General features: G+C 43.7%; 1 protein-coding gene across 1 annotated transcript in view; it reads right to left on the bottom strand.

Moving 5' to 3' along the window:
- Positions 1 to 217: 217 nt before the first annotated feature.
- CSMD2 (CUB and Sushi multiple domains 2) overlaps positions 218 to 15176 on the bottom strand; it is a 735331-nt gene continuing 720372 nt past the window's right edge. Inside the window, exons 62-69 of the mRNA XM_032227842.1 lie at positions 14454 to 14565; positions 12808 to 12987; positions 10834 to 10899; positions 10172 to 10333; positions 7899 to 8011; positions 3928 to 4015; positions 3618 to 3756; positions 218 to 377 (exon numbers count right to left, since the gene is read on the bottom strand). Coding sequence (XP_032083733.1) covers positions 218 to 377; positions 3618 to 3756; positions 3928 to 4015; positions 7899 to 8011; positions 10172 to 10333; positions 10834 to 10899; positions 12808 to 12987; positions 14454 to 14565 — 1020 coding nt within the window. The remainder of the gene's footprint in view (positions 378 to 3617; positions 3757 to 3927; positions 4016 to 7898; positions 8012 to 10171; positions 10334 to 10833; positions 10900 to 12807; positions 12988 to 14453; positions 14566 to 15176) is intronic.

Raw genomic sequence — 15176 nt, 5'->3', positions numbered from 1 at the left:
GAATATTTCTATTTCTTATGAACAGAAATGGTCACTGCAGCTGTGACAGTCATTTTCTCTTACTAAGATGTGAATAATAGTGATTATTATTACCCAACCCTTTTCAAATTAAATGCTAGGCTAATGATAATTTGATGGGTCCCGGTAGTTAGTTGAAAAGCATATGTGGGAAATTTGTATAGGAATGTGATACTTACTACACACAGAATTGTAAGTGCTATACTGCAGTACACACAGTGCTGACGGTGAACTCTGCCTCATTGGCCATGATGTCTGTGGGCTGCAAATTGCGGTCATACATTGGGTTTTCAAATGTTCCTCGGACATTGGTGTTTTCATGGCCGGCGTAGCCATTGAACGGCACCTTCGGTCTCCTTCTGTTTCAGAGAGAACAAAGAGGTCATAGTGGGAGGGGCTCTGCAGGACAGGTATATAAAGAAACTACAATGCAGGGAAATCTGTAAACATACGGTTTGTCCCTTCTCTCTCTTTCTCTCTCTTGTTCAAATTAATTGAAATCAATTCTATCACATGTGGTAGACTTGTCCCAAAACTAAGGAATTCTGGACAAAAAATCAAAAATGGTGGGAGGAAGTAACGGAGCAAAAAATTGACATGAAACCTGAGCTGTTTCTTTTGGGAATAATAGAAGGAAATATAAGCAAAGAAATTCAATATATTAGGCTTCATACAATTACCGCAGCCAGGATCACATTCGCCCAAAACTGGAAACAAAAAAACCATCTCCTCAAACACAGGGATCATTTTAAAAAGGTGCTAGAAATGCACGGAAAGGGATAAATTAACGATGGAACTAAGGGATAGAGAGGAAATAGAGTATTATAAGATGTGGAACAGGTGGTATAATTGGCTCGAAAAGAGATGTCGCATAATGAGTGTATAGAAAATATAACAAAAGGAGATGGTATATATTCAGAAATCAATAGAGATGTAAATGTATATATGTTGTATACATTCTAAAAATAATAATTATGAAACAAGGAGGTATATGTATGAAACAATAGGACGTAGAATGGAAAATTAGAAATTAGAAAAAAGAATACTGATAGCGGAAAGCTGTAAAAGTGTAATTGTGATTTAATGTTTAAAAATGCTGAATATAAATGAATTAAAAAAAAAAATTAATTGAAATGGAGCACCCAAAGTGCAGTTTAATTGTGGCCACAGCCTAGCTCTGCTGAACAGTATATTCATCTACTAGTTAATGGTTGGAAGGGATCTTGGAGATCTTCTAGTTTAATCCACTGCTTGAGCAGGAGATCCCTATATCATTTCAGACAAGATGTCCAGTCCCTTCTTAAAAGCCCTCAGCACTGGGGCACCCACAATTTCTAAAGGCAAGGCGTTCCACCGGTTAATTGTTCTCACTAATAGGAAATTTCACCTTCGTTCTAGGGAATTTATAGTTGCAGAGGTGCAAATGCGGTGGGCTCCTAGAAGGTATGAAAGAAATGGATACTATTTCCATGGCATTGGATGGCAGTTTTCAGCACTAATGTAGTGAACAAAGAGGATGGCCTTGAAGGACAGAAGGAGGGCCCACAACCAAGGTGACAATCAGATAAATTAAACTTGAGTGAAGCCCAACCAACTACTCAAGCAGGACTCCTATACCATTTCAGACAAATGGTTGTCCAATCTTTTCTTAAGAACCTCCAGTATTGGAAGACTCGTGACTTCTGGAGGCAAGTCGTTCCACTGATTAATTTGTTCTGTCAGGAACATTTTTTTTTTAACATTTATTGACATTTGTATGCCACCCACTCCTAGGGACTCTGGGGCGGCTTACAGACAAAACAGGGGACATATAAAATTAAAAATAAGAATACAATTAATTAAAAAATTTCACATCATGCATACAGCTTAGCGTGGGGCTGGATACTCATCAACAGCCCTAGGCCTGCTGGAACAGCTAGGTCTTAGTAGCTTTACGGAAGGCCGGAAGAGTAGTGAGGATCTGGATCTCTATGGGGAGATCGTTCCACAGGGCAGGGGCAACAACAGATAAGGACCTCCCCCGGGGATTCGCCAACCGACACCGACCGGCCAATGGCACCCGGAGGAGGCCCAATCTGTGCGATCTTATCGGTCTTTGGGAGGTAAATGGCAGGAGGCGGTCTTTCAGGTAGCCAGGTCCTAAACCATGTAGGGCTTTAAAAGTAACAACTAGCACCTTGAATCGTGTCCGGAGACCAATGAGGAGCCAGTGCAGCTCACGGAGGATAGGTGTAACATGGGTGTATCTAGGTACACCCACAATCGCTCACGCGGCTGCATTCTGCAGTCTTCGGACACTCTTCAAGGGCAGCCCCATGTAGAGCGCATTACAGTAATCCAGTCTTGAGGTGACGAGGGCCTGAGTGACCATCCGAAGGGCCTAGGAAATTTATCCTAGTTCTAGGTTAGTTCTTTCCTTGGTTACTTTCCATCCATTGCTTCTTGACCTGCCATCTGATGCTTTGGAGAATAGGTTGACTCCCTCTTCTTTGTGGCAACCTCCTAGATATTGGAACACTGCTATCATGTCTCCCCTAGTCCTTCTTTCATTAAACTAGACATACCCAGTTCCTGCAACCGTTCTTCATATGTTTTAGCCTCCAGTCCCCTAATCATCTTTGTTGCTCTTCTCTGCACTGTTTCCAGAGTTCTCAACATCTTTTTTTATATCATGGCAACCAAAACTGCATGCAATATTCCAAGTCCCCCATCCCTCCAATGTCCATAGAGATAAAAGTGGAAGGAAAGGTAGCACAAATTCAGACTTGCAAGATTCTCTTACTGTAGCTATTTTAGGTATGGTAGCTGAGATCTGCATGAGGTCAGTTTCTTAGTTTTGTCTACCTGATAGGACTAACAACATGGGGATCATGAGAAATGTGGTTTAATCCAGAGGATATTGGACCAGAAAACCCATGATTATGGGTTTTTGAGCCATGGTGGTGCAGTGGTTAGAGTGGAGTACTGCATGCTACTTCTGCTGACTACCGGCTGCCTGCAATTTGGCAGATCGAATCTCACCAGGCTCAAGGTTGACTCAGCCTTCCACCCTTCCAAGGTGGGTAAAAGGAGGACCCAGATTGTTGGGGGCACTAGATTGACTCTGTAAACCGCTTAGGCTGCCCTCTCTCCCCTCCTTCCCTCCCTCCCTTCCTTCTATTTGACTGAGCCTGCTGAGTTCAGTAAAATGAGGACCCAGATTGTTGGGGGCAATATGCTGACTCTGTAAACCACTTAGAGAGGGCTGTAAAGCACTGTGAAGTGGTATATAAGTCTAAGGGATGTTGCTATTGTCTATTCTTCTTTCCTTCCTTCCTTCTTTCCCTCCTTTCATGTTGTTAGAATGCAGTATTGCAGAATAATTCTACCCACAACAGTTTGATCCTGACTGTCTCAAGATTGACTCAGCCTTCCGAAGTGGGTAAAATGAGGACCCAGATTGTTGGAGGGCAATAGGCTGACTCTATAGACCGCTTAGAGAGGGCTGAAAAGCACTATGAAGCAGTATATAAGTCTAAGTGCTATTGCTATTATTCTGACAATCCTTGTTATGAAGCCCTAAGAGGTTATTTCCTGCCTTTTTACTTGGAACATCTCACCTGTGCTTGTAGAGATAGAGCACAAACCCTGCAATCATCAGGGCAATGAAAGGCACGAGGATCGCAGCTGCAACCGAGCTGCTGTTGGATGCAAATGGATGTCCTATTGATTCAGAATCCCGTTCAATGATGCTGTTATCTGGAAAAAGAAACACTATTAAATTGCTGGTGCTGAGTACAATTGGGAAGGGGAGGCCAGGGGCTGTCCTCGCACATCTGCTGCATATAAACATAACAAAATACAACTGTCATATTGCTTATATAAATTAAAGTTATTGTTTTGGGTCAACTTCAAAGTTAGTCAGCTTACCTAGTCTTTGGAGGCCAAATTGTCCAAAACCTTTGCCATGGACAAATCCTTGGTAGACAAATGTTCCACTTGAAGCTTCTGGGGTGACCTGTATTTGAAGCAGGAAATGAAAAAATACTGCAAAATGCAAATGCAAAGTGGAAAAAAAAAATCAGCGATAGGAATAGGACAATTGTAGTTTTAAGGATGATTTGTCCAGAAATTATCAGGTTTATTTAAAATTATACAATAATTTGATAAAAGCACATGTTTGATTTCACAGCAAAAATCCATTGCTGAGGAACAGCATAAATTACTAGAAGCTATGATGATAATGAAGGAAGTTCAATAGAACAATACCAGAACAATAAAAACTATAAATATTGGTAGCTTAGAGGGATGGAATGACTTAGATGCTCAATGGCAGAAAGTGAAGAGGAGCTAAAGAGCCTCTTGATGCGAGTGAAGAAGGAGAGTGTGAAGTTGGCTTGAAACTCCACATTAAGAAAACGAAGATCATGGCATCCAGCCCTCTCAATTCGTGGAAAATAGATGGGGAAGAAATGGAGGTAGTGAATGATTTTATTTTCCTGGGTCACTGCAGATGGGGACTGTAGCCAAGAAATTAAAAGGCGCTTGCTCCTGGGGAGGAAAGCTATGGCAAATGTAGACAGCATACTAAAAAGCAGAGACATCACCCTGCCAACAAAAGTGTGTATAGTCAAGGCTATGGTTTTCCCAGTTACAATGTATGGCTGTGGATGTTGGACCATAAGAAAGGCTGAGCGCCAAACAATGGAGGCCTTTGAACTATAGTGCTGGAGAAGACTCCTGCGAGTCCCTTGGACTGCAAGACAATCCAACCAGTCGGTCCTAGAGCAGATCAACTCTGGCTGCTCTTTAGAAGTCCAGATCCTGAAGAGGAAACTCAAATCCTTTGGCCACCTAATGAGAAGGACGGACTCCCTGGAGAAGAGCTTCATGCTGGGAAAGATTGAGGGCAAAAGAAGAAGGGGACGGCAGAGAACAAGGTGGCTGGATGGAGTCACCGAAGCAGTTGGTGGGAGCTTAAATGGACTCCAGAGATGGTAGAGGACAGGAAGGCCTGGAGGAACATTGTCCATGGGGATCGCAATGGGTCGGACACGAGTTTGCAACTAACAACATCTACAACAAGCTGCTCAATTGTATAACCATTTATGGAATTTAAAAAAAAATAGAAATCTGAAAGTCAAACTTAGTCTGATTCTTCATGCTAGTACGTTCGAAATATGGCTCAAATGTTGTGGTGCAGTCTTTCTAAAAAGAAATAGAAGGTATGATAGGACAAGCTATGTAGAGGATCTTGGAACCAAATTACCTCTAGGCCTCAACCTATAACCATTCATCTAGTGCAGTGGTAGTCAACCTGGTCCCTACCGCCCACTAGTGGGCGTTCCAGATTTCATGGTGGGCAGTAGGGGTTTTGTCTGATACTGAAAGACTTTCCTTTTTTAAAATTTAATTGACTTAAAAAAAATTCATAGCATTATTTAAAAACATTTTCATTAGGTTTTCATAAAATCACCATTACTGTGGAATCGGTGGGCGGTTAGAAAATTTTACTACTAACAGAGAAACAAAAGTGGGCGGTAGGTATAAAAAGGTTGACTACCCCGGATCTACTGACTGTTCAAAGTTACAACAGCATTGAAAAAAGGGACTTCCAACCAAACCTTGCACTTATGACCATCGTAGTATCCCCGTGGTCACATAGGATCGGAATTTGGGTACTTGGCAACTGGCATTTTCTCCCCAACGGTTGCAGGACCTTGGGGTCATGTGATCACCATATTGCGACCTTCCCAGCCAGCTTCCGATAAGCAAAGTCCATAGGGGATGCCAGAATTGCTTAATGACCGAGTTATTCACTTAACAACATTCACAAAAAAGGCATAAAAGCGGGCCTGTCTCATTTAACAACTACCTTGCTTAGCCATGGAATTTCTGGTCCCAACTGTGGTTGTAAGTTGAGGACTTCCTCTAGCAGGTATAGTTTTGTGGGGATAAATTTGGTAGTGCCGTCTAGACCAAGGGTGTCCAAACGTGGGAACTTTAAGACTTGTGGACTTCAACTCCCAGAATTCCCCAGCCACACTTCTTCAAGTCACTAAGGTTGAGAAACACAGGTGTAAAGTTCCCTAGTTTGGACACCCCTGGTGTAGGCAAAGACAGGTATCCTGGAAATCAGTCTTCCCAGAGGAATTCTTGTGGTGTTTGTCTGAAGCATCTTCTGCCTTTCTTGGGCCAATTTTGATTGAGATGCTTGAAGATTGGGGTTTATTTTGGCCTGAGATTGTTAAATGTAAAAAATAATAATAATAAAAAAACGCTAGAGAGGTGTTCCTGGATGCTGGGTCAGCAGATATAAAGTAAAGGTAAAAGTTCCCCTCGCACATATGTGCTAGTCATTCCTGACTCTAGGGGGCGGTGCTCATCTCCATTTCAAAGCCAAAGAGCCAGCGCTGCCCAAAGACGTCTCCGTGGTCATGTGGCCGGCAGGACTAAATGCCGAAGGGGCATAGAACGCTGTTATCTTCCCACCAAAGATGGTTCCTATTTTTACATGCTTTCGAACTGCTAGGTTGGCAGAAGCTGGGACAAGTAACAGGAGCTCACTCGGTTATGTGGCGCTAGGGATGTAAGCCACTGAAATGCTGACTTTCTGATCGACAAGCTCAGCGTCTTAGCCACTGAGCCACTGTATCACAAAATCTGTATGAGTGGAATGTTCCTGAATGCCTAAAAGCCTAGAGCTAGTTCAACACTTTAACCATACTTTCTGCCTCCTCTAGTCTGCTAAAGAGAAAACATTTGTTTGTATACATCAGTACATTCAAGCTCTTTCCATCCTTGAAAGGCTTAGGAGCAAAAGGTTTGGTCAAATAAGAAGGTAAAGAAGAAAGAACTGAAGGAAGTAACCACCCAACTGCATCATGTTAGGAAAAAATATTGCCCTGTTTTACATAATGAATTTTTCAAACGGTTTTCTGGCTTTAAAACATTTTAAAATATTTAACATTTTGTTTGCAATTGTAATTTTCCTGTCGGGCATTTACATTTGTAGCGTCCCACTTTGAGATTGTTTCATCAATGAAAAGCGTGTCTAAATGTCTCTAACTAGAATCATTAGTTAAAGAGTCTTCTCTTTTTTTTCTTTTATTAACCATTTAAAAAGAGAAAATGGACAATTGGAGGGAGAGAGAGGGAGGGAGGGAGGGAGAGGGAGGGGGAGAGAGAGAGGGAGAAAGGAAGAAGGAGGGGGAGAGAGAGAGGGAGAAAGGAAGAAGGAGGGAGGTGGAGGGGAAAAGGGAGGGACGGGGGAATGAGAGAGAGAGAGAGGAAGGGAGGGAGAGAGAGGGAAGAAGGGAGAGACAGAGGGAATAAGAGAGAGAGGTAGGGAGCGAGAGAGGGATGGAGAGAGAGATAAAGGGAGGGAGGGAGAGGGAGGGAGGGAGAGAGAGATGGAGAGAGAGGAAGCGAGAGGAAAGAAGGGAGAGATGGAGGGAATGAGAGAGAGAGAGGGAGAGAGAAAGGGAGAGAGAGAGGGAGGGAGGGAGAGAGGGAGAGGGAGGGAGAGAGAGATGGAGAGAGAGGGAGGGAATGGGAAGAAGGCAGAGATGGAGGGAATGAGAGAGAGTGAGAGTGAGATTGAGAGAGGAAGGGAGAGAGAGAGAAAGGGAGAGAGAATGAGAGAGAAAGAAACTTTTCTTTAGTTTCTCTGATACATAAGATGAGAGTTTGCAAGCCTTCCTTGTGCCCTCAAAATGTTTCAGAATGAGAACTTCATGAATTCCTACAAGCTGAGATATCTGAGAGTCACAGACCAGTGGTGGGTTGCTCCTGTTTTGCTACTTCTAACCCTCATTGCAAAAAGCTCTCACATCCCCCCAATGTTATGTTCCCAATTCCTCTGCCCGTCTGTCATTGAAATGTTTCTGGCAAAGACTTACGTGTCCATCCAATGCCCACTTATCATTCTTGAATTTGTTCGTGAAGATGTCCAGTGGCCCTGTAATTTGGTGTACCTGAAGGAGGAGATGGACATCTTCTCTTTTGTAAATACCTGGAAAGGGAAGATAAGAGAGCTGGGCAGTCAAGGTTGATTGTTTTTCTTGTAACGCAGCAAGCAGGGTGAGGAAGCCCCGGGAGAACTGGGGGCGGGGGGGAGAAGGGAGGGGGAGGTTTCCTTGCAATTTGAGAAGACAAGATCTCCGTGTTCTTCAATGCTCTGTGAAGTTAGAGCAGTGTTGCATCCGACTCTGGAAAAAAATCATACTGGAAAACTCATCTGTATTACATGCATTTAGTTGTTTACAAAGCCTGCAGGTAGCATTAAATTATTCAGGAAAATGAACATGCAGGAAAGATAGCAGAGGGCCTTCAAAGAGTTGTCTCCAATTGGGAACATGGTCAAAATTGCAGATTAAAACACACACACACATACACACACACACTTGTAAGTGGATGAGGCCCAAGATAGAGAGATTCTAACCATCCAGATGGGGTATCAGATCCGTGAATCTTCATTCTTCAGGGGAAGAGGGGGGAGCCCTGTACTTCCTCTAGACTTTTCTTTCTTTCCTATAGATCCTGTATTTTGGAATTAATTGCTTTATAACTTCTAGCCTGGCGCCTAGAGGCCTGGCACTTTCTCACCTTTCTCGGGGAATGGGTGGGGAGGGAGGGCCACGTGGACTGCATCATTCAAGGAAGCAGGCCTGAGAAAGTCTTCGCATCACTTTCCCAGAGCCTCCTTTACAAAAAAAACATTGGATGGTTGGGAGGGGATTCTAACTCCTTTTTTTCCAATTGTATTGCCTTAAGGACTCCAGATTCTGCTTTGCGTTTGCCCAGTTATCACTTCTCTTTCAATAAAAGGATCCCTTTGAAATGCAAAGTTTCAAGAGTCTTTACTTCCTGGATTAAAGGGGTGGGGAGGCCGGGCCTTACACAGGGATTGTGAGAGCAAGAAGCTCAGAGATCTAGTCTAACTCCCTACTCAATAAGAAGTCTTACACCGTCCCATGAGATTGATGCCCATTCTATTTTTGAAAACCTCCAGTGATGGAGCACCCACAACCCCAGGAGGCAAGCTAGTCCATTAATTGTTCTCATGGTCAGGAAATTTCTCCTTCCTTCTAGGTCGGATCTCTCTTTGGCAATTACCTCTTCCACCCATTACTTTGTACTCTGTCCTCTGGCGAACTAGAGAGTAACTCAATCCCCTCTTCTTTGTAACAGACCCTCAAGTGCTGGAAGAGACCTGTCATGTCCCCCCTAATCCTTCTCTTCAGTAGAGAAGAGACATACTTCCTCAACTGTTCATCATACAATTTAGCCTCTAGTTCCTTTATCTTCTCTGTACACTTTCCAAGGTCTCAACATCTTTCCTCTATCATTGTTTTTGGGTCATTTGGGTTTCGTGTACTATCAAAACTCAGGTGTGAGCCACATTTTATGGTATACAGTATATAAGCCGTCACAGTAAACTATACCATGCCTTATTTGCTTAGTTATGGTAGTATGTTAGTCTTAAGCTAAAGATAAAGGTTCCCCTTGCACATAATTGTGCTAGTTGTTCCCCACTCTAGGGGGCGGTGCTCATCTCCATTTCAAAGCCAAAGAGCCAGCACTGTCCCAAGACATCTCTGTGGACGTGTGGCTGGCATGACTAAATGCCAAATGCCACTGTTACCTTCCCACCAAAGGTGGCTCCTATTTTTCTACTTGTATTTTTACATGCTTTCAAACTGCTAGGTTGGCAGAAGCTGGGATAAGTAATGGGAGCTCACTCAGTTACGCAGCACTAGGGATTCAAACCACCGAACTGTTGACCTTTATGTTTGATAAACTCAGTGTCTTAGCCACTGAGCCACCTTTACAGAAAACTATGCCATGGCTTATTTGTTTGGTTATGGTGGTATGTTAGCCTTAGAATGCAGTGTAACATAAATGCAACCACAGAATTTCAGCTGGAGAACGATGACCCCTCAGGGTGTTTAATCATTGATTTGATTTGAACATTAGACAGATGTTTCGGCTTGATTGTCCAGGCAGACGTGGGTGGAGAGAGCAAAAACAAAGCATTATATTGGCAGTATGATAAGGTTGGATGGACATCATTTCCCCCTCTGTGTTGTTTAATGGGGTGGACATCAAGGTGTCTCTACCACCTCCTCTTCTCCCACCAGGAATGCAGAAAAGACCCAACTGGCTGCCTTACCAGAAACTTGCAGCTCCACGCCACTGTGGTCGATCAGAGTGGCATTGACTTTACTGGTGACAGGATCAAAGCTGGTGACAGAAAGCATGGCTGGCTGCTTTTTGCCCATGTATTCGTAAGAGCCTTTCCAGAAGGAATTTTTGGCAAAGACATCAGCAGGAACTAGAAATAGCCCAAGGCAGAAGAAGACAAGGAGAAGATTTTAGAACAAGTGCAGAAGCCAAACAGGTTGAGAACAGGGGTCTCCCTGTTCTCAAGATGCTGATCTTGGCAACTTTTAAGAGAATTGGGGACTTCAACTCCCAGAGTTCCACAAGTCTTAAAGTTGCCAAGTTGGAGACTCCTGGTTTAGAATACTGTTTTTCCACCTTAGCAACTCTAGGAGGAATGGACTTCAATTCCCAGAATTCTTATTTGTTCAATACTTTTTAAAATCAAACTTTGTTACTTCAAAAACAATTGAAAGAAATGCCATTAATTAAGAATCTCCATTAAAAGTACTGAAAACCCATTAAAAAAAGGAATGGTTTGAGTTTTCCATCCTTTAAGAAAATTGACAGTGTGTCCCTCTATTTATAGACCTTGAAACTCAAGTAATTTGCTATGCTGTTTCATTTTTTAATGTATTTTTATGCATTTGGTGCTTGGGCAAAAGAGGTTACCTGAGACTTTTGGAAGATGCTGATCCTTTGCAGCCCCCATAGGTCGCCTGCTGGGTCGGACATCCGCTTAAAAGGACAATCAAAGCAACAGTTCATATCTTAATTAGGTGCATTAAACATCTTTAACAATAGAGGAATATAAAGAGGATCTTATGTGGTCACTGTGATCACTGTGATCCCCACCCGAATGGTATGAATGTTGTGTTCTTTTTAATTATGTATTGTGCTTATGTGTCATTGTTTGTATCCCCTTTCCCTATGAGTTGTAAGCTGCCCTGAGTCCCCTCAGGGAAAAGGGCGGCCTATAAATAAACTTTTCCAATTCCAATTCCAATTCCACTTCCTCTCTTCAACTTGGTGCTGAATTAACCCACTTTCTGGGAAAATATATAGAACAATGAATTGAGTTGCAAAATAAGCTAATGAAACACAACAGAATGTTGTGTGAATGCAACCAATATCCTTGGAACTGCCCCCATTTTAAATTATTTTTTAAGCCCTTTGTTATTTTTATAAATAGCTCAAGGCAGTGAGCATACCTTCCGCCTCCTATGTTGAATATATATGAAATTCAACAAGCTTTCATTGCTAAAGTGAGACTCGAACTCAGAGTCTCCTGGTTTCTATCTTGATGCCTTAACCACTAGATCAAACTTAATATTTTTAATTTAACATAGTTAAGCACGTTCAGTGGTGGGATTCCAAATCTTTTCCTACCAGTTCTATGAGAGAGCACTTTGCGCACACAGCACACAAAGATCGCCCTCGGTGTCAGCGCTGGTGAGCTGAGCTGTGATTTAGCTCAGCTGAGGTGCGGCAATCCACTCTGCCGCACGAATCAGCTGAGCTAAAAAACAAGGAAATATAAAACAAGGAAGGACGGGGGCGGGAGGGCAGGGCCAGCCAGAGGTGGTATTTGCCGGTTCTATGAACTACTCAAAATTTCCACTACCGTTTTGCCTGAACCGTCCGAACTGGTTGAATATCACCTCTAAGCTGTTAGTCAAAACAAAAATGTTACCAGATGGGTTTATTTACTTCTTTAGTCTAGGACCATGATGCTGAACATATGGCACGTGTGCCACAGGTGGCATGTGGAGCCATATTTGCCAGCACGGCAGCCCTCGGCAACCTTCAGCTCTGGCATGCATGCCAGCCAGGTGATTTTCGGCCTTTCAGAGTGGTGGGAGAGGCCATTTTCACCCTCCCCAGGCTTCAGAATAGCCCTAAGCCTGGGGAGGGTGAAAATTCTCCCCCCCCACACAGGGGTCGCATGTGCATGGGTGGGGGTCGCATGCACAGGTAGGGGATTGCTCATGCATGCACAGGTACGGGGGTCACTTGCCCATGCACTGGTGGGTAGACACGCGCTATAGCGTCTGCACAAACAGTTTTGACACACCTTTAGAGAAAGGTTAGCCCTTACTGGCCTAGGAAGACTCTATTCCTGCTGGGTCTATAATTATGGATGGTATGAAAGAATAGAAAAATGGGATCTCCCCACTTTTTGTTTCACTATTTGAACTGAAAAAAGTGATCAACCAAAAAGTTCAGATTTCATAAGGTGCAAACAAAAAACCAAACAACCCCCTCCCCCAGTTTACTCCAGGTGTAAGGTATGCTGGGGGCAATCTGATATAAAGGATTAACATTGATAAAGGAAGATTTGTGTTGTATGAACACTGTTGAGATCCTCCAAAGTGAAGAGACAACTCTATCTCTGAGCATCAGAAGTGAAAGAAGAATCACACAGAATTCTTGTCTTAATGTTCTGGGTACCACTGGGGGAAAACGGTGAGCAAAATGGGCTTTGGGGTCTGATCTAACAAGGTAGTTTTTAATCTTCTAGGTCTAGGGAACAGGGGACTGAAATAAGAGTGATTTGTCCATGAAATGCAACAGATGAATTTCAAGTGGAAAGAATAAGATGTTTTGTAGACATGGAGCTGTCTTTCCGTTGGCAGCTTTGCTTACCCAGGCAAATGGGAGGCTTCCCTGTCCAGCTGCCATCAGCCTTACAAGTCCGATGCTCTGATCCTCCAGTAAGATAAAAGCCACTCTGGCATGAATAGATCAAGGTGTATCCCAGTGAAGGCAGGTCCAGAGCACCCACATTGGCATGGGCTGGGGTATCCGGCTCCCTGCAGTTGTGTGCTGCAAAGACATGGAGGAAAGCATCTCATGGACCCACCATTACCAGGCCTAAGGAAGGGCAGAAGATAGCTTTCCCAACCTGGTATCCTCCAGATCTGTTTGGACTACATCCCCCAGAATTCCCAGCAGATTGCTGATGTTATTTGGGAATGTCACGTATTTCACCTGAAGAGCACCAGGTTGGGAAAGGCTGCTGATTAGGTGAAGATTGAAGCCTATCTATATCCAAAATCTGGCCTGACTCAGAAGGAGGTACCTTCTGAAACAATGCCTTCAGACACTCCATTTATCCTTGTTTTCTGGGATTGGTCTGTGCAGGCTGGTTTGCATTTTCTCATTTTCACTTTATCTATCTAGGCAGCAAAAATGAAGAACTGGCATCTGAATATATACTGTAAAATGAAATTCTTAGCACAGAGCAGTTGTTGTTGTCTGCCGGCAGCCTGCGGATCTGGCAGCAGAGTCAGACAGCAAAGAGAGTGGGTAGGAACATGGGCCAGTCCTGGAGCCTGGGGAAGGCTCGGACAAGGGCTCTGCATCAGAAGCAGAGAGGGGGACAGAGCCATCTGGGAGTTATGTGGACATCAGAGAGGCAGAGGAATAGGCTCCCACTGTTCCCAGTGTGCGCATGCGCAGAGCTGCCAGAGCTGACAGTTAAGACAGAAGGGATGATTCAGTAGTAAGGCTTGGAGGTGATTGGCCCCTCCCATAGGACATAAAGGAGGAGCAAAGGCACGTGACTCTTTGCAGGAAGCAACTTGGTTCATGCTGGTCAGTTTACCTTCTGAAGCTCCGTTTTGACTCTTTGCTCCATTTAGCCTTGCCAAGCTAATTGCCAATGAAGTCTTTGGCAGCATTTCAAGGAAGATAAAGGTGGGTGCTTATCAGTCTTATTCCAAAAGACTTTGGCAGCCTACTGTAGGACACTTTCCACTATTTGGGACATTACGAGCTGTGAATGAATGTAATTCACAGCCTTTGAAACAAAAAGAGGATTTTAATAGCAATAGCAGTTAGACTTATATACCGCTTCATAGAGCTTTCAGCCCTCTCTAAGCGGTTTACAGAGTCAGCATATTGCCCCCAACAACAATCTGGATCCTCATTTTACCCACCTCGGAAGGATGGAAGGCTGAGTCAACCCTGAGCCGGTGAGATTTGAACAGCCGAACTGCTGAACTGCAGTCAGCTGAAGTAGCCTGCAGTGCTGCATTTAACCACTGCGCCACCTTGGCTCATTTTTGGGACTAAACGTGTGCTTTTTACTGTATCAGGAAGCCTAGGTCAGAACAGCAGTGCTCAACCGCAGCCACTTGAAAATGCATGGTCTACAACTCCCAGAATACCCAGGCCATCCATGCCAGCTGAGGGATTATGGGAGTTGAAGTCCACACATCTTCAAGCAACCAAGGTTGAGATTCGATGCCGTCAACTGTTTTGGCAACACCGAGGAAGCTAAGACTTACGAATGCAGTTTGGTTGAATTCCACTCCATGTCAGATTTGGAAGACAGGTTCTGGTGGTGGACCCTTGCAGCAGATATCCTTTATGACACTTGAAGAAGATGACACTTCCAACCTGTTGTAACGAGAAACAATGTAAATTTAGTATGTTGTGTGAATATAGCATGAGTGAATATAGTGTCAGGCCTGCAGTTGGAATGTAAAAGCTGATAGGTTAGTGAAACGGTTCCATGACAAATTTCCCCATAAGCCAATTTTCCCCTGGGGGTGGGGAAGAAGTGGGTAGTTATGTTTATGTTAATCCCCTACATCATTCTTTTACAGGATACATTTTTCTTCTGAGGAGAGGATGCTTGTCAGGCCTACAGCCATCTTTTCTTTTGGATTTTTGGCCTGTCACACTTTCTATTATTCTACTATGCATTTTCTAATGTGGGAAAATGGGAGGGGGGATTGTATGGAGTTAGATTTTATGTAGCCAAAACAAAATTCCTTCTAGAAAGCCAAGGTCATCCTTTGTCTCTGCACTTCTGCACCTGATCGGAACTGGATGGGTGGAACTGCCAGCATGGCAGTGGGAGATTGGAGCATGTGATGGATCTGTGGATGTGGGGGCAAGATCTTGAACTTTCAACTGGGTGGGGAAAACCTGGAAGCTTTGAGATTCAGGTTTTTCCAGATGTGCCAACAAGGCTCTCTTAATAAATTGAAACTTTGAGCAACACT

This window comes from Thamnophis elegans, chromosome 12, assembly GCF_009769535.1.
Source record: "Thamnophis elegans isolate rThaEle1 chromosome 12, rThaEle1.pri, whole genome shotgun sequence".
NCBI classification, from domain to species: Eukaryota; Metazoa; Chordata; class Lepidosauria; order Squamata; family Colubridae; genus Thamnophis; species Thamnophis elegans.
This window is presented reverse-complemented; position numbering and strand designations above follow the sequence as displayed.